Raw genomic sequence first — 19,217 nt, 5'->3', positions numbered from 1 at the left:
TGCCATGTATTGGGCGGCCGAGACGGTACTCTAACGGTACATATTTACAGTTCTAAGAGGAGTCAATATATTGTGGGCAATGGAGGAGGTGGCCCTTCAGTGCTGGCACCCGGCGGCTGGTGCCTCCATTGTCTCCCATAGTTCTGTCCCTGCTGCAGTGGTGATAGGGGAGTGTACTAGTACAGAGGTGATGGGGGAAATGTGTTACTGCAGAAATGATTGGGAAATGTGTTACTATAGATTTATTGAGGAGAATGTGTTACTGCAGAGGTGATGTAGGGAGTGTGTTACTACAGAAGTATTGGAAGGGATGTATTACTACAGAGGTGATGGAGTGAATGTGTTACTACTGAGGTGATAAAGAAAATGTGTTACTACAGATGTGATAGGGGTGTGATATGTTACTACAGAGGTGATGGAAGGAATGTATTACTATAGAGGTAACGGATTGAATGTGTTACTACAGAGCTGATGGAGGGAATGTGTTAGTGCAGAGGTGATGGGAAGAATGTGTTACTGCAGAGTTGATGGGGTGGAATGTGTTACTGCAAAGGTCATCAGGTGGGATGTGTTACTGCAAAGACATTGGATAGAATGTGTTTCTACAGCGGTGATAAGGGGGAAATCTATTACTTCAAATGTGATGGGAGGAATTTGTTACGACAGAGATGATGGGGAATGTGTTATGACAGAGGTGATGGAGGGAATGTGTCACTACAGAGGTGATGGAAGGAATGTGTTACTACAGAGGTGATGGGGGAATGTGTTACTATAGAGGTGATGGGGATGTGTTACTGCAGAGGTGATGGAGGGAATGTGTTACAATAGAGGTGATAAAGGGAATGTGACACTAGATAGGTGATGGGAGAATGTATTACTAAAGAGGTGATGGGGAATGTATTCCTACAGAAGTAATGGAGGGAATGTGTTACAACAGAGGTGATGGAGGGAATGTGTCACTACAGAGGTGATGGAAGGAATATGTTACTACATAAGTAATGGGGGAATGTTTTACAACAGTGGTGATGGGGAATGTGTTGCTACAGAGGTGATGGAGGGAATGTGTTACTATAGAAGTAATGGGGGAATGTTTTACAACAGAGGTGATGGGGTGGGATGTGTTACTACAGAGGTGATGGAGGGAATGTCTCGCAACAGAGATGATGGAGGGAATGTATTACTACAAAGGTGATGAAGGGAATGTGTTACTACAGAAGTGATATGGGTGGCATATGTTGAGGTGATGGAGGAATGTATTACTGCAAAGATTATGAAGGGAATGTGTTACTACAGAGGTGTTGAGGAGAAGGTGTTACTGCAGAGGTGATGGAGGGAATCTGTTACTTCTGAGGTGATAGGAGGAATGTATTACTACAGTGGTGATGTAAGGAATCTGTTACTACAGAAGAAATGGGAGGAATGTATTACTACAGTGGTAACGGAGGGAATGTGTTACTAGAGAGGTGACTGGAGGAATGTATTACTATAGAGCTGATGGAGAGAATGTGTTACTGCAGAAGTGATAGCAGTGGGATATGTTACTACAGAGGTGTGGGGGATGTATTACTATAGAGGTGATGGATTGAATGTGTTACTACAGAGGTGATTAGGAATATATTACTACAGAGCTGATGGAGGGAATGTGTTACAGCTGAGATGATGAGAAGAATGTGTTACTGCAGAGACGATGGGGTGTGATGTGTTACTACAGAGGTGATAGAAGGAATTTGTTACTATAGAGGTGATGGGGTGAGATGTGTTACTACAGAGGTGATGCGGGGAATGCATTACTATAGAGCTAATGGAAAGAATGTATTACTGCAGAAGTGATAGCAGTGGGATATGTTACGGCAGAGGTGATGGGGGAATGTATTACTACAGAGGTGATGAAGGGAATGTGTTACTACATAGGTGATGGGGAATGCATTACTACATAGCTGATGGAGGGAATATGTTACTACATAAGTTAAAGGGGTGGGATATGTTACTACAGAGGTGATGGGGAATGTATTACTACAGAGGTAATGGAGGGAATGTGTTACTATTGAGGTGATGAAGAGAATGTGTTACTACAAAAGTGATAGTGGTGGGATATGTTACTACAGACGTGATGGGAGAATGTATTACTACAGAGCTGATGGATGGAATGTGTTACTACAGGGGTGTGGATTAACAGATAGAGAGTAAAAAGGTCGACAGTGTCTAGATAGACACCAGGGGGTACATTTACTAAGAACCGTGTTTGAGCGAGATTAAACTCAAAAAGGTTCCCACAAACACGCGTGAGTTTTCCCAGACAAAACTCGCTAATTTACCAAGAAGTGAGTTTTGCAAAATTGTGTTTTTCGAAGGTGTGAGAATGGATGTGTTTATAAAACATGAGTGAGAATGGTTTAGAAAACACACAGGAGAATGCATGCATCATCCTAGAAACATGTTCTGATTGAAGCAGTCACGTCATGCACACACTGCCCAAGTATATAAAAACACCACAAACAGACCAACCTGTGAGGGTTTTGTTGGTTGGATGTTGCAGAGGGACAGTGAGTAGGGGGTTTAGTGGTGTAGGAGAGTTTTAGGCTACTGGAATAGATTGTTTTGCATTTGTATAAGGAGGGGGAAATGAATATGTCCAGAGCAGAGGAGAGGCAGGGAGAGAGTGAGGTGGAGGAAGTTGCATCTCAAGAGCAGTACAAGCAACAGTGATGAGGCACCCAGGCAAAGGGGCAAGACCAAGATGGGGCTCAATGTGAAATTTTCTCTGGAGTAGAACATCGTCCTTGAGCAGGAGGTCATGAAATCCCACCACTGTTTGTATAAAGGCTGCCAGCAGATTGACCCACCGCCAGAGCCGGCCCTAGCCAATTTGGTGCCCTAGGCAAAATTTGGACTGGTGCCCCCTAGCAGATAATCCCACCAGCAATCTTATGTCGGGTACACACTAGCCGATGCCTAGTGTATCCGACCTCGTCAGCGACTGGACCCCGTGGGGGAGCCGGCATCGCCAAGTGCAATACACACTTGCAGATGCTGGCAGGGACGGCGGGGGCCATGGCCCTCGCTAACAATATCCCCCGTCGGCCCTGATGGAGGATGTCTCTGATGACATATGGCTATTAAATACATATAAACAAAATCTATTATGGAAGGTGTTGTGGCTCTGTGTCAGGCTCCTTAGGAAATTGCATGAATAAACTTCTGTTCTTTATATGAATAATATATATATATATATATATGTATGTATGTGTGTGTGTGTGTGTGTGTCTATACTACATCTTTATATTGTGGAGGATTCGTACCCCAAAGGAGGGCACCGGGAGCAAGCTGTTCCTATATTGGAGGGGAGTGCCGAACGGAATTGGATTTGTGCGTATATATATTATATATTATATATATATATATATACATACATACACATATATACACACATAAATATATATATATAAGTATACACACACACACACACACACACACACATGGGCATCTTAAGAGAGGAGGGGGCCCGTGTGCACTCCCCATGCGGGGCCCCCTCCTCTCTCCCCGGTGGCCGGCAGCCGACTGACGTGGCTAGCCAGCCACCGGAGCCTTAGTAGACTCCGGGCACTAGAGTGTGCCCGGAGTCTACTGCGCATGCGCAGAACGCCGGAAAATGGCCGCGGCGGCCATTTTTTTGGCGTTTTACGCATGCGCAGTAGACTCCTTGCCCGGAGTCTACTGCGCATGCTCAGAAAACCGGAAAAATGGTTGCGGCAGCCATTTTCCGGTGTTCTGAGCAGCGCAGACACCCGACATGGGACCATGGACAGGTAAGTCTATAATAATATGGGAGCAGTGTGTGCTGTGCGGGGCCCCCCTGCGTCCATTATAGATACGCCACTGCACACACATATATACATATATATACACATGCACACACACACATATATATATATATATATATATATATATATGTGCATGAGTATATATATATTGTGATAGGATCACTGGTAAAGTGGTCTGTGGCAGGGACATTTGTCCCAGATTCCTGTCATTATGTGTTTTAAACCCCCAGGAGAAAGTCTGCAGTGTAGCAGGCTTGAGTCTTGGCTTTTTGAAAAGCCGGTTTGGGACCTGGGGGTTGTGGGTGAGAGGAGAGGGAGGGCTCCACCCACGGCCACTCCAGGTTTTGGTTCTCTTAGCCTGGTAACAGGCTTGATTGGGTTCCCACCTGAGAGTGGCCAATATAAGCCTTGTGTGTTGAGGGCTGATTGTCTCACCTGGGAGAGCAGACAGGGAGTTTGCTCAGAGACACTTGAAAACCTATCCGTGAGTGTTGTGCTGTGCTTTTGTTGCTGGCGAGGGCATTAGGCCCTGCCAGGTTCTGGTAGTGAGGGAACTACCTGTGAAGTTAGTGCCCCGACAGGGCTAGGACTTTTGTTTATGTTTTCTTTATGTTATTTCTGACATTGTACAATAAAGACTGGCGCCGACCAGCTTGTACTTGCATCCAGACTGGTGTGCTGCTTCCCTGCTGCTGCTGTGTGTGTGTGTAAGGAAGGAGTCCTCTACCCAGGAGAGGGACCTCCTAATCTGACTGTGTCACAATATGGTGGAGAATGCGGGCACCCACACACACTGAAGTTGCAGCGAGAGGAAAACTTTCCGTTTAAAAATTAAAGGGACAGACACCCAATTTTGTGAGTGTGGAAATAACGCTGTGTCCTTGGAGTCCCATAGAGGAGGCGTCAGCCAATGCTCAGAGAGGCAAGGTTCAGCTTCCAACCTACACCCCAGGACAAAATGGAGGACATAATTAAGGCCTTACTCCAAGCTACAGCAGCTCAGCAGGAAGCTACCAGGGCTCTGCAGGAATCCACCAGGGTGCAACTGTTGGCCTTGGAGACAGCCCAGAGGCAACAACAGGTTGCCATCGAGGAAACCCGCCAGGCTTTAGCGGAAAACAGCCAGGCCATAAAAGAGGTGGTACAGCACCTGGTCGCCCGGCCCAGAGATGTTATTACTGGTCCTCCCACCACCACTCCCTCCGTACGAGCCAGTCACTTCCTCCAAAAGATGACTTCTGGCGATGATGTGGAGGCCTATCTCGCCGCATTTGAAAGAACGGCCGAAAGGGAGAGTTGGCCCAAGGAGCAGTGGGAAAGTCTGGTGGCACCTTTTTTGTCTGGGGAGCCACAAAAAGCATATTTCGACTTATGCCTGGCTGATGCCAAGGACTATAAAAAACTAAAACAGGAGATCCTAACTCGCTTGGGAGTCACCACCTTTGTTCGTGCCCAACGGGTCCACCGCTGGGAGTTCCATATGGACAAGCCTCCACGTTCACAGATGCATGACCTCGTCCATCTGTCCTCAAAATGGCTACAGCCCGAGACGCTGATGGACCACAAATCGTGGAAAGGGTCGTGATGGACCGTTACCTGCAATCATTACCCGCGACTCTGCGCAAGTGGGTGAGCCATGCAGACCCTAAGTCCGCGGACCAGTTGGTTGAGCTAGTGGAGAGGTACGTGGCGGCTGAGGAGCTGATGAGTATGCCCCACCGAGCCCCGATGGCGCACAGGCGAACTCCCACAGACACTGGTAAGACTGTTCCAGGGGAGAAGGGTGCTGGGCGGTGGGATGTACCTAAGATTGAGGGTGTAGAACCTGGAGACAGGCCTGCCAGGCCAGGAAGGTTCTTGCCCCGTAAACAACCAGACATTAATATGATTCAGTGTTTCCGGTGTGGTGACTTCGGCCATATTTCCGCTAATTGTTCACTTACAACTGAACCTATGCAATGTGATACTGCTCAGGTCTACCGCAGGGGGTCTTTCTTTGCACAGACAGCCTGTACGGCTGACCGGCAGGCTGAGACTGATAAGCACATGTGTGTACTCACTGTAGATGGCAACCGAGTAGAGGCACTGTTAGACTCTGGTAGCTTGGTGACACTTATAAAAGCTGAGCTGGTGAATCCCTTGAGGCATAAGGGGAAAACTGTTGGTGTGACCTGCATGCATGGGGATACTCGATATTATGTTACGGCCGAGGTGAACATCGAGACACCATGTGGCTCTGCTATAGTTTCTGTGGGTTTGGTGCATGGTCTGGTGTACGATGCAATATTGGGGAGAGACTTTGCTCACTTCTGGAAATTGTGGGAAAGCCGTTTTGTTCCAGAAATGAATAACCCCGGTCCACTTGAGAAGGTTGTCGATATAGTGGAGGAGGGAGTTTCTTCTGAGTCAGAGTTATTCCCTTTTCCTACTATGGTTGGCGAACTAGAGAATGCGGAGCGTGACGGTGGCCCGCCAACTGATGTGCCTCCCATTAAGGTGGGAAGTGTTGTTGGGCCAGTGGATCGTCTGCCTGATTTAGAGGTCAGAAGAGAGGTCTTTGCCGTGGAGCAGTTGAATGACCCTACTTTGGTAAAAGCCAGGGAGAATGTAAAAGTAGTTGATGGTAAACCCGTAGACCCTGATAGTCCTTTGTCCTATCCCCACATGGTAATGTGTCAGGATTTGTTATATCAGGTGACTAAGAAGGGGGAAGATATTGTGGAACAACTAATAGTTCCCAAAGCCTACAAAGAACAGTGTTGGATCAGGCCCATGGTCGTATAACGGCAGGTCATCTAGGGGTAGAGAAAACCACTGAGCGAATAATGCAGAGGTTTTTCTGGCCCAGGCTTCATAAAGAGGTATCTGACTTCTGCGCATCCTGCCCTGAGTGTCAGTATCATGCTCCCAGACCACATTTTAAGGGTCCACTGGTTCCATTGCCTATTATAGAGGTGCCGATAGTGAGAGAGCACCTGGAACAGGCTCAACAGGCACAGCAGAGGGTATACAACCGCAATGCTCGGTTACGCAGCTTTGCTCCTGGGGACAGAGTGTTAGTGTTGGTTCCCACTGTGGAAAATAAACTTTTGGCTAAATGGCAAGGCCCCTTTGAAATCTTAGAAAGAGTGGGACAGGTCAATTACAAAGTTTGCCAGCCGGGGAAAAGAAAGCCGGAACAGATATACCATAAAAATCTGTTAAAGCCCTGGAAAGATAGAACGGTACTGTCGGCCATCCGAGCCCCTCCAGTAAATCCAGGGCCCTTAGTTCCCGAAGTGACAGTGGCAAAAACCCTGTCGGCAATTCAACAATGAGAGGTCAAGGAGTTTCTGGTTAGAAATAGGGTGCTGTTCTCTGACGTACCTGGGAAAACCTCGGTCGTTAAACATGACATCATCACTGACCCAGGGGTTAAAGTTAATCTAAAGCCCTATAGGTTACCAGAAGCACCAAGAGCATCGGTGTCGAAAGAAATTAAAAATATGCTAGAGTTAGGGGTTATTAAAGTATCACATAGTGAATGGTCAAGTCCCATTGTGTTGTTTCCAAAGCCCGACGGGAGTGTGCGTTTCTGCAATGACTTCCGAAAGTTGGAACAGTGTTTCAAAATTCGATGCCTACCCGGTGCCACAGTTTGAGAAGGAGGCATTAGCCATAAAGTGGGCGTTACAAACTTTTACATTTTTGGTGGAACACAGGCCAGGGGGCCTGTTGTTTAAAGCAGACGCGTTGTCACGCGTTCATTGTTTGGGGGCTTCAGTTGTTCCGCCCCATAGGTCGAAACAAAGGGGGGGGATATGTGATAGGATCACTGGTAAAGTGGTCTGTGGCAGGGACATTTGTCCCAGATTCCTGTCATTATGTGTTTTAAACCCCCAGGAGAAAGTCTGCAGTGAAGCAGGCTTGAGTCTTGGCTTTTTGAAAAGCCGGGTTGGGACCTGGGGGTTGTGGGTGAGAGGAGAGGGAGGGCTCCACCCACGGCCACTCCAGGTTTTGGTTCTCTTAGCCTGGTAACAGGCTTGATTGGGTTCCCACCTGAGAGTGGCCAATATAAGCCTTGTGTGTTGAGGGCTGATTGTCTCACCTGGGAGAGCAGACAGGGAGTTTGCTCAGAGACACTTGAAAACCTATCCGTGAGTGTTGTGCTGTGCTTTTGTTGCTGGCGAGGGCATTAGGCCCTGCCAGGTTCTGGTAGTGAGGGAACTACCTGTGAAGTTAGTGCACCGACAGGGCTAGGACTTTTGTTTATGTTTTCTTTATGTTATTTCTGACATTGTACAATAAAGACTGGCTCCGACCAGCTTGTACTTGCATCCAGACTGGTGTGCTGCTTCCCTGCTGCTGTGTGTAAGGAAGGAGTCCTCTACCCAGGAGAGGGACCTCCTAATCTGACTGTGTCACAATATGTATATATATATATATGTGTGTGTGTATATATATATATATATATATATATATATATATATATACACATACACACATATATATATACATACATACATACATACATATATGGCCCCAGTCAGATGCAGCTAATGCTAATACCTTGATGCAGCTAATGCTGCTATTGAAGATTCAGCCTGGTCCGGTCTCCATTGCTGGGCGACGGGCGTTGGGCCGGGAGGCTATTATGTGCTGTTATATGGAGGCAGAGACGTGAGTCCGCAAAGGCCCATGGGAGGAGTGACCGCGGCTGGGCATGAGCGGCATGCCCTACCGCGGCCATCTTGTTGTGTCCTCCTGTAGCCTAGACAGAATGAGCTTCTGTGTAGAAACTCATTCTGACCTGGCTCACGCTGCGCTGCCCGATCGGAGCGGAGCTCCGATCACGGCAGCTGAGGGGCAGCTGCTGCCGGCCGTAGGAAGTATTGAAAAGCATCACGGGATAAAGTGGCAGTGGCAGGCGGTTGGGGGGGCTGGATAGCTGCTGGGGGGGGCTGGGTAGCTGCAGAGCCTTGATGCCCCCTAGGCATTCCAGTTGCCCCTAGGCATTTGCTTATTATTCCTGTGCCTAGGGCCGGCTCTGTCCACTGCAAGAATGCCAAATCACCCATTATATTAGGCATGCCCAAAGAGCTAAAAACAATCTACCCTGACTGCATGGCTGGGGAAGCAGATGTAGGTATCCATTAGTGGCTGAAATGTCGCCATTACCAGAGTTACTGTAGGTACCGTGAGAATGTTGGCTGGGATATCACAAGAACTCTACCGGTCACAGACTGAAAACTACCAGAGACAGAGTGGGAACGTGCTGTGGCCCTGATTCAGAGCGCTCGCTCTGAATCAGGGCGGCATTTTTTTTTTTTAGCTGGCCTTTTGGCTGCTCGCTAAGCTGTGGGTGACCACCCACAGCTTTAGCGAGTGGCCAAGTGATGGTCGCGATGGTCCCTACCATCGCGACCATCGGGCTTGTGACGAGACCCTTGTGGTAGGGTCTCGTCTGCCACAAGCTCCAATGAGCTTCCGGCTCTAATAGAGCCGGAAGCTCACCACTGACATCACTCGTGATGTCAGTGGGGCCGCCCCCAAATGGCAAGCCACCCCCCCGACCCGCCTACAAAACGGGACGAGCTGTCGATCAACATCGACAGCCACCCTGTTTTGCTGTGAGCCAAGGAACGACGGAGCTGCCGTCGCTCGCTGGGGCTCGCGCATGCGCACGCTGGAGCCGGCCCCGGCGTGCGCATGCGCAGTGGGGGACCATCGACCCGCTTGCGAGCGCTGTGCGCTCAGGAGCGGGTCTGAATAAGCCCCTGTGTCTCTAGGTCCAGTTTTACTTGGTCATACAGATGGAATATGTTGTTACAGTTCATCCAGAACATCTGTTTGACCGCCATCGGCCAATGTGTTTAGGTTCAAACACATAAAAAAAAAATGTGGCCTGAGCACCATTTGTGATACCTGCATTACCTCAGTTTCTTGTTCCTGGGTCCTTCCAGCCTGGTGGTAGAGTCTCTGAAATCCCAGCTACATGCAATGAATACCAACGGTAGTATACAGTAAATTGCCATTTTTGCTTCACACAAATGAATGCAGCTGTTTTAGCACCATTAAAAAGCATCATCATTATTTTCCCACTATTTGCAACTTGAAACACCTGTGAATACATGCAAACACATCCAAACTCCCACAAACACTCACCTCAGGAGGTCGTCTATTTTCAAAACTCGATTCTTGGTACATTTGCGTGTTGTTTTGTTTCCTATGGAAAGTACTTGCGAGTTTGGTCGATGGTGTATTTGGTTGTGTTTTATAAATTCATGCAAGTTTTGATGTCTATCTCCTGCTAGTTCACATATGTTTGCCAAATTTGCGAGTCGGAGAAACAGGCAAAACTCACGTGACATTGCAAACTCGCCCAAACACGATTCTTAGTAAATTTACTCCCAGATATTAGACAGTCAATAGGTCGACTGGGACAAAAGGTCGACAGAGAGAATATGTCTACACACTTAAGATAGACATGTAAGAAAGTCGACAGGTACAAAGGGTCAAAAGGTCAACATGAAAATGGTCGCCAAAAAAAAATCATGTGTCAACCTTTTTTGTGTTTTTTAGCACTAATCTTCACCCTAACCCTCCCCTTGGTCCCTAACTGTCGGGGTAGGTGCCTGACCCTAACCCACCCTTCTAGTGCCTAATCCTCCAGTAAGTGCTTAACCCTAACACTCCCTCCTGGTGCCTAAACCTAACTATCGGGGTAAGTGCCTAACCCTAAAGAAAAAATGTGTCGACCATTTTCGTGTCGACATTTTCACATTGACCTTTGACTCTGTCGACCTTTTGTCCCAATCGACATATTGACTGTCTAACATCTGGTGTCTATCTAAACATTGTCGACCTTTTTACTGTCTATCTATAGTACGGAAGCCTTACTACAGAAGGGATAGGGGTGGGATATGTTACTACAGAGGTAATGGGGGAATGTATTACTACAGAGGTGATGGAGGGAAGGTGTTACTACAGAGGTGATGGGGAATTTGTTACTACAGCAGTGATGGGAGAATGAGTTACTACAGAGGTGATAGGGGAATGTGTTATTAGAGAGGTTATGTGGAAAAAATATGTTACTACAGAGGTGATGGGGGAATACTGAGAAATAAGGAGTATAGAGGGTTAGAATGGTGCTCCAGAAAACATATAAAGCAGCCCGAGTGGTTCCTTCCTAGTTTCTCCCAAATACAAACTAAAAATAAATCAACAATAATATAAGTAGGAGCCTCTCAAGGCTCTAAACTTAGTCATTAAGATTTATCGCCTTGAGATGTTCCTATTTATATTAGTGCTGGGGAAATGTGTTACTACATTTGTGATTGGGAAAAATGTGTTACTAAAGAGGTGATGTGTCACTACAGAGGTTATGGGTACAGGTAAGGGGGTAAGTGTTACAATGGAGTGATGAGGGAAAGAAATTTGTTACTACTGAGGTAAGTTAGCAAGTGATGTATGTTAAAAAGGACAGATGGGGAAGAAATGTGTTACTATAAGGGGGGTGGAGTTAACTTACTACAGAGGGCTGGTTCTAGACCAAGTAGAACCCAGGGCAAAAAGTCTCTTTGGCGCCCTCCCTTTAAAAAAATAATCTATACTGTTATTGTGTGTACTAAATAAAACTACGCCTTACCTATATGGTTTTTCAGCAGCGAGGAACCTCTGAAGAAATTGTTCCTCACTGGGCAGACAGTGTCTTCAGGAGAAATTGATACTCCTGGGCTCACAGTGTAAAGAAATTGATCCTCCCTGGGCAAACAGTGTATTCATTGGGTATTCACTATTCATGTAGGAGATCACATGGTCCGGAAGATGCCTGTTTGTGTAGTAATATAACCAATGTTATCATCCTACAACAGTGGGTCAACCAGATGCATGCCCTCTGTGTCCCCTCCAGCTTCCTGCCTCATGTGTCTTTCCAGCCTTCTTTACTCTGTGTCTCTCCAGCCTAATGTCGCCTGTGTCTCTCCAGCCTCTTTCCCCCAGTGTCTCTCCAGCCTCCTCGTTTTCCCTTGATCTCTCCAGCCTCCTTCCCCCTGTGTATCTCCAGCCCCATACCCCCTGTGTCTCTCCAGACTCCTTTATCCTGTGTCTCTCCAGCATTCTTCCCCGTGTGTCACTCCAGTCTCATGCTCTGTGTCATTCCAGCCTCCTGTCTTTCCAGCCAGGCTAGCACAGTGCGTTGAGGTGACTACAGATTCACCCTCAGGCCACAGCACCCTAAGCAAGTGCCTTATTAGCCTACCCATTGAGTCACCCCTGTTACTGCAGACAGACAACTGCAGACTGCAGTTGATAGTTGTGCAAATCAATTTTTAGGCTGAGAAAGATGCTTGAAAGGCAGGGGCTATTGTAGATAAGAAAAAACACAAAAATCCCCCCCCCCCCCAGCAGCCTACTGTAAATCAGGACAAAAGGTAGCATTCTCTTTGTAAATAAAATGCAGAAGTCTAAAGGTGTATACACATTAGTCGACCCCCCGATGCTATGCCAGATAGTGCCGATGAACAACATATCAGGCAGTCGGTACACACTGCACGACTCGTTGACCAGCCACCCAATATATCGTTCACCTGTACCATTGAACTAGCCAGCATCGGCAGCTGGGTCACTCTGTGCATGGACGACGGAAAGACCCTGGAACAAAGCAGTGACACTGGGGGGGATGTGTTATATGGGAGGGGTGGGGAAATTATATTTGTTACTGAATTATAATTTATAGGAGAGGAATGAGGGATTTGTGTTTTACTGGGTGGAAATGTGTCACTGCACAAGTGGGCTTGGATGTGTTACTACAGAGGACGTCATGGTACAGGTAGGGGGGTGAAAAATAATACATGTGTTATAGAGGTAAAAGATTCCAAACGTGTTAAAAGAAAAGGCATAGCTTATTCCCTATGTGACATGACCACACCCCCTCCATAGAATGGCCACACCCCTTTCGTGTTGTACTGTTACTTAACGGACTTTGTAACAATGTTAAGAGGTATGGGATAACTGAGCATGGCATTACTGCAATAAGACTAATCTTTTCCTGTAATAATTGTTACATATTTCATTGTGGCCCCTTGAAATTACTGCAATCTACAAATTCGGCCCTCGGGCCAAAAACACAGTTGTGCACCCCTGATTTACATCGTCTGGCTAGTGTCTGTAGATCACACTCCATAAACAAACATATGATGCTTTAGCATTCCATATTAATAAAGAAAAAAACAAGTTTATAGAAATACTATCTCAGTAGCTCATAATAGGACTCTTTATCAGCTCATGGGTTTAGCTCTCTTACTGGCCTAAGCCAGTTTTGGGTAGATTATGGTAAAATGCTCATTGTAATAATGATCTATTAACCTTGAGTAAGACCATTTGCGTCATAGTTGTGTGACTGATTGCTTAGATGATATTCTCTGTTTGCTTCTGTATTTTTATGAATAATTATATGGTTGTGAGGTATGATAATGACTAATTTCCATACAAACAAGACAAAATACACAAGAAATGTAAGTATACTTAGAAATTATTGGGCTGATACCGAGTTTCACTGCCCGAGTACCAACAATCACACGTGTTCACTAAAAAGGCCCAATTGCGGGCATATATACGGGTGCAGTAATTGGAAGATGCATGTGGATCAGTATAGTATCATACATGCCATGTAGAAAACCTCTGTAATATATCAGACACAATTCTATGTCATATACCAAAAAGGTAAAAAAAAATGAAACACACAAACTAAACAAAATAATATACAAAAGCAGTGACATCACTAGGGAATGCAGAACGCGCCAGCTGTCGCACCCTCCAAAGGGGCGACACCAAACTGCCGGTTCCTCCTCTGTGACAGGGAGCCGGGGTCTGCACACTAACATCACAGTGCAGCACCCGGCTCCCAGACACTGAGGAGGAGCCGACAGTGCAGAGAGAGTCCCTGGGGGCAGTCTGACACCTGCGAGAGTGCTGGGCATGCCCCCAGAGTGATGAAACATGGGGGGTGCCGCAAGGCCTCCCAGCTAGGCCACACATGGGGGGTGCCAAAAGGCCTCCCAGCTAGGCCACACCCTCTTTTCATACGCGCATGCAGAATAAAAGCACCTGTCAGAGTGTACTTGCAATCTGCCAATCACAAGTGGATCACTAGTGCTGAACCTGACCACCACCTTCACTGTGTATTTGCACCTGCCCTGATGCACCCGCAAATCATACAGCTTGGGCGGGCGCACATGAGCATGTGTGCTGATCTGCATTTGTTCGCAGTTACAAGCACATGTTGCTACTGTCAGGGACGTGCAGTGAGGTCCATGGAAGGGGAGGCACTGCCAGATTTACACACACACATATGAACCTGCCCACTTGCACAGATCTCCCCCCTCAGATTTCCCGTAGCACTGATCCCCCTCACACATATCTCCGACTAGCACAGCAAATCCCCCTAGCACATAATATTTCACACACACACACACACATCTCCCCCTAGCAGTGTACCCTCCTCAACTTTTTCTAATTTGTGTCTTTCCTATGTCTGCATATGCCAATTTCCTTCCCTTCTTAGTGCCGCTGCTAAGCTCCAATGCCTGAGTACTTCCTGGACTGGTCACCCGATCGTCGGAGGTGTCCATCAGAGCTCAAGCCACGCCCCCTCATAGTGATGCATGCTCCATTAGCTCTATTTCTGTGTTTTATTGGCTGCTTCATGGCCCAGCCCCCAGCTCCAGGCAGTGTCTGAGCTATGAGAGGTAGGGCTGAGCTCTTACTGCCTCATCTCTCATTTCTCCCTGTATTTCCAGGGAGTGCTGCAAGTTTGGTGAGTTTTACCTATAAAAACGATCAGAATAATACAAAGAAGATATTATAAATATCTCCTTTGTATTATTCTAATCATTTTTATAGTAAAAACTCTGCAGTCTGACAGGGAGTATGACAGGGGAGGCTCTGCCTACTGTACTTGGCCCATGCTAGCTCACCTCTTTCCTTACTCATCCTGCCTCTTTCCTTTCCTTCCTTATCACATTTCTCCAGACTCAAGTGGGCATAGGTGATCAAGCAAACTGCATGGGTGCATGTGTGTGCATCCTGTTTTCTGAGCGCTCAGTTTTCACTCTCTATTAGACCCTATGCTTTGAGCAAAGATATAATTAATAATTAATCACTGTTAAACGTTATACTTTTTTTTTTTTTTTTTTTTTACACAGGCGTTTAGAGTTTAATAAAGTGCTGAATGACTACAATACAGAAATTGAGACTTTTAAAAAACGTGAGACAATGACTATGGATGAGATGAAAAATAATGTGGAGAAATTGAAAGAGCTGGACCAGAACTTGACTGCAGCCCTTGCAGAGTTTGAGGTTGGTAAACTTTATTTTATAGAGAAGTGGAAGCTAAACAGTAATCTATCACACACGTCATATATAATATGAATGAGACAAGACAACTCTTGTGTACAATAATAATCCTCCATCTGTCTGTATGAACCTCTTTGCATTCATTCCACATAGCAGATTGCCCCTTCCATAGCTCTCACTGCCCCTTCCATAGCTCTCACTGCCCCTTCCATAGCTCTCACTGCCACCTCGTCAGACTTCTCACTGCCACCTCCTCAGACTTCTCACTGCCCCCTCCACAGGCTAGAATTAACTTTTTTTTTTTCATTTCATCCGAGCATTTAACTTGATTTAATAGACAAGTATACATTCTAGATGGCATCCCCTTGCTACATAGAGTTTGACACCGATAATGTTAAAATATGACCACCTTTAAACATCACAGAAGAATGTAGCTTAGGAGAAAGAAATTTCTTCTAACCCCAAGGAATTCCTGTATGGTTTTTGCAAAGCCGTGTTTTTACTGTGGCGCACTTGTTGAAATCACTATGCACAAACCATTATATAGTATTTTGTACAAGACAGAAGGCAAAAAGTTACTGCTTGGGCACTGCTGCTTTAATGAGAGGAATGAGAAAAATTAAAGTACTGTTCAAATGCATTTACATGGGTCTTAAATTTTGACAGCATAAAATGAAATTACATACAGTATGCATACATACTGTATGATTATGTACAGTATATTACCAGCTGCAAAATCAAACTACAGTATTGTACTGTAAGCAGATTTTTTTTTTATCAGCTTTGCATTTGTCAAGTCTGTCTTCCTAATAAACTAATAGTGATTTTTTTATAGGCTATCAACAAAGAAGAGGAGTTACTTGAATGGGAGAAAAGTCAATTCCCTTTGTTGCAAGAGATAATGATAAATAAGGTGCCTTTTGAACAACTCTGGGTAACTGCTTATAATTTCCACTGTAAATCCGAGGAATGGATGAATGGTGAGTCTGTTGCTTTTTCAATGCTTATTGGTCTCTCTGTGCTCTATTGTGAAACCTAGAACATGATAAATTGGGAGAAAAAAATATTACTTTTAGAGAACTCTCAAAACATAATATTGATTTAGAGCCATGTACTGCAGGATATAATATATAGGTCTGGTATCACATTCATTTTAATCAAATACTAAAGCCCATGTTTTTAACACTCACACAGATTCCTTTACAAAATACAAACTCTGCAGATCCGCAATGCTGACTACGGAATCTAAAACAGCAATAATATTACCCGCAAAACCAGGAGTGTATTGCATTTAATATTATTGCTGTCTTACAGTGGTGCTTGAAAGTTTGTGAACCCTTCAGAATTTTCTATATTTCTGCTGAAATTTGGCTTAAAACTACCTCAGATTTTCTAAAGTAGATAAAGAGAACCAAATCTAACAAATGAGACCAAAAAATTAGACATGCTCATTTTTCTGAGAAAAATGATCCAATATCACATGTCTCTGAGTGGCAAAGGTATGTGACCCTTTGCTTTCAGTATCTGGTATGACCCCTTGTGCAGCAATAACTGCTTCTAAATGTTTCCGGCAATTGTTTATTGATCCTGAATATCGGCTTGGAGGTAATACCCAGGGGCGCCGAGAGGGGGGAGGAGCGGGTACAAATTACCTGGTCCCGGGCTTGCTGCAGGGGCCCGACGGGGGCCTGGGTCCGGTACCGCTCCCCTTCCCTCTTAAGTCACAGCAGCCCAGCACGCGCTGCTGTGTGCTGGGCTGCACTGGGAGGCTGCACTGGGAGACTGCTCGTGGCTGCTAAAGCAGCAGCCGTAGCAGTCTCCTATGCCTATGGGGGGAGCGATCACGCTGATCACGCCCCCCATTGGCTGTGCGCCGGGCTGAGGGCCACACAGCGCCCCCCTCCCCAGCGTTGGTAATACCCAGTATATGAGCCCTCTTTACCTCAAAGATTTGATAGATCTCCCTCTTTATCTCTTTTAAATAATCACTTGCCACAAAATAAAATCATGTTTTTTCACTTCTATCTAAAACAAGGTGACAAGGTGATGATCATCTGTCTGTATATGTATACTACTTTGTGTAAATACATTTTCCCGATTAGTAGAGACTGAATGTTAAGGACCTATAATACTTTAAACAATTTATTTCTCTACTGGTAATAAAAAATGTGCATAATGATTACTTAACAGCATGAATTCATAGAATTAAATTACAAATGTAACATTTTATGGTTTCTTTGTCTATATTGCAGATGCACATACTAATTCAGCCTAACAGCTGTAGCGCATTATATGGAAATGCACAAAAGAATAATTATTATACATTCATTATTCAAAACTTTACTCTCTCTGCTTTTAAGGAGAACAAAATAAAATAACATATTTACTGATGTATTGTACTGAAATGTGCATTCTCTAGATACAGTGTATCAGACATTTAGGAGGTTATGTTGAGTTGAATCTAAAATACATTTTGCTATATATATACATATATATATACATATATAGATATATATATATATATATATATACATATATAGTGCATGCGTGCACTATATAAATGGTTAAAAATTACAATAAATCTTGGCCAACCCATCTGTCATTTTTTTGTACTCAATCCACTAACTCAGGGCCTGATTCAGCATGGATCGCTATTCTGCTAATATGCACACAACGCAGTTGCTAATATCAGCGGTGATATGCAAATGTTTGCATTTGCATTGAGATCGCAGCCTAACATAAGGACGTCCACTTCCCTTTACTCACATCCGTACACTTTGGGAACATAGCAAAATAATCGAGTAACATCGAGTAACATAGGACCCATACGCATAGTTAAGGCAAATTAGACCTCACTCAGGAACTGCTAACTTCAGCGCACGCTATAAGGCCTCAGGCTGTGTATGGTTTCACAGTGGCTAATTTATGTACGCCCCTGCAACGCCGTTGAAATGCACTGGCGCGCCTACGTTTGCCCGACCACCCCTCGTCACCACCCACAAACGGCACTTCCTGTCCATCACTCTGCGATGGTTCTGTGTCGCCACTGCGATCGCAGTTCTGATCGCAACAGCTGTTTCCAGCACATGCACTGCATGCGCACTGCGAAACAATCGCCCGATTGCGTGCGTATGAGCAACAGCGATCTTTGCTGAATCAGGCCCGCATCCCACTTGTGTGGTCTCCCTCATTTTTTCATTTTCGCATGGCAGCATTACAGCTGAAGGTCATTTCCAAGCACAGATATAGAGGGTAACACTGGAAATGTCTTTTGGGGACATGACATCATGCTCCTCCATTTGTGCTGATGTACCTATATGCCTCCATGGCTCCATAGAACAAGGTGCTGGCATCTGTGGAGGATCAGAGATTTATAACAGGAAGGGGTATATTTACTAAAAGTAGAGTTTTTAAAAGTGGAGATGTTGCCCATAGCAACTAATCAGATTCTGCTTAACATTTATCTAGCACCTTTTAGATTATAATAGCTAGAATCTGATTGGTTGCTATGGGCAACATCTCCACTTCTAAAAACTTGCACTTTAGTAAATATAGCCCTAAATGGTAGAAGTTGGGAGGAGCGAGTGTGTTCCAGGCTAAGTTTATAGTAGGTACATGTGCACCAGGTTTTATGGAGTGATGGTAAAAAAGATCTCAGGTTGTGGAGTGAGATTATTAAAATGTGATAAAATAGTGTAACGGGCACATTTTTGCGGATAGGGATAACGGTACGTATTGGGGCTAAAGGGAGGGTTAGGGATTAGGCACTAGGGGGAGGGTTAGGGTTAGGCTGCGGGGAGGGAGGGTTAGGGATAGGCTGCAGGAGGGGAGGGTTAGGGTTAGGCTCCGGTGGGGAGGGTTAGGCTGCGGGGAGGGAGGGTTAGGGTTAGGCTGCGTGGAGGGAGGGTTAGGGGTAGGCTGCGATGGGGAGGGTTAGGCTGCAGTAGGGGAGGGTTAGGGTTAGGCTGCAGGAGGGGAGGGTTAGGGTTAGGCTGCAGGAGGGGAGAGTTAGGGTTAGGCTGAAGGGAGGGTTAGGGTTGGGTTGCAGGGGGGAGGGTTAGG

General features: G+C 45.7%; 1 protein-coding gene across 1 annotated transcript in view; it reads left to right on the top strand.

Annotated features, from left to right (window-relative positions):
• Positions 1 to 19,217, top strand: part of DNAH3 (dynein axonemal heavy chain 3) — a 468,553-nt gene that overhangs the window by 172,272 nt on the left and 277,064 nt on the right. Inside the window, exons 16-17 of the mRNA XM_088476199.1 lie at positions 15,005 to 15,158; positions 15,991 to 16,135. Coding sequence (XP_088332325.1) covers positions 15,005 to 15,158; positions 15,991 to 16,135 — 299 coding nt within the window. The remainder of the gene's footprint in view (positions 1 to 15,004; positions 15,159 to 15,990; positions 16,136 to 19,217) is intronic.

This window comes from Taudactylus pleione, unplaced genomic scaffold (assembly GCF_031769625.1).
Source record: "Taudactylus pleione unplaced genomic scaffold, aTauple2 ptg000184l, whole genome shotgun sequence".
NCBI lineage: Eukaryota > Metazoa > Chordata > Amphibia > Anura > Myobatrachidae > Taudactylus > Taudactylus pleione.
The sequence above is the reverse complement of the archived record's forward strand: the minus strand, read 5'-3'. Positions and strand labels throughout refer to the sequence as shown.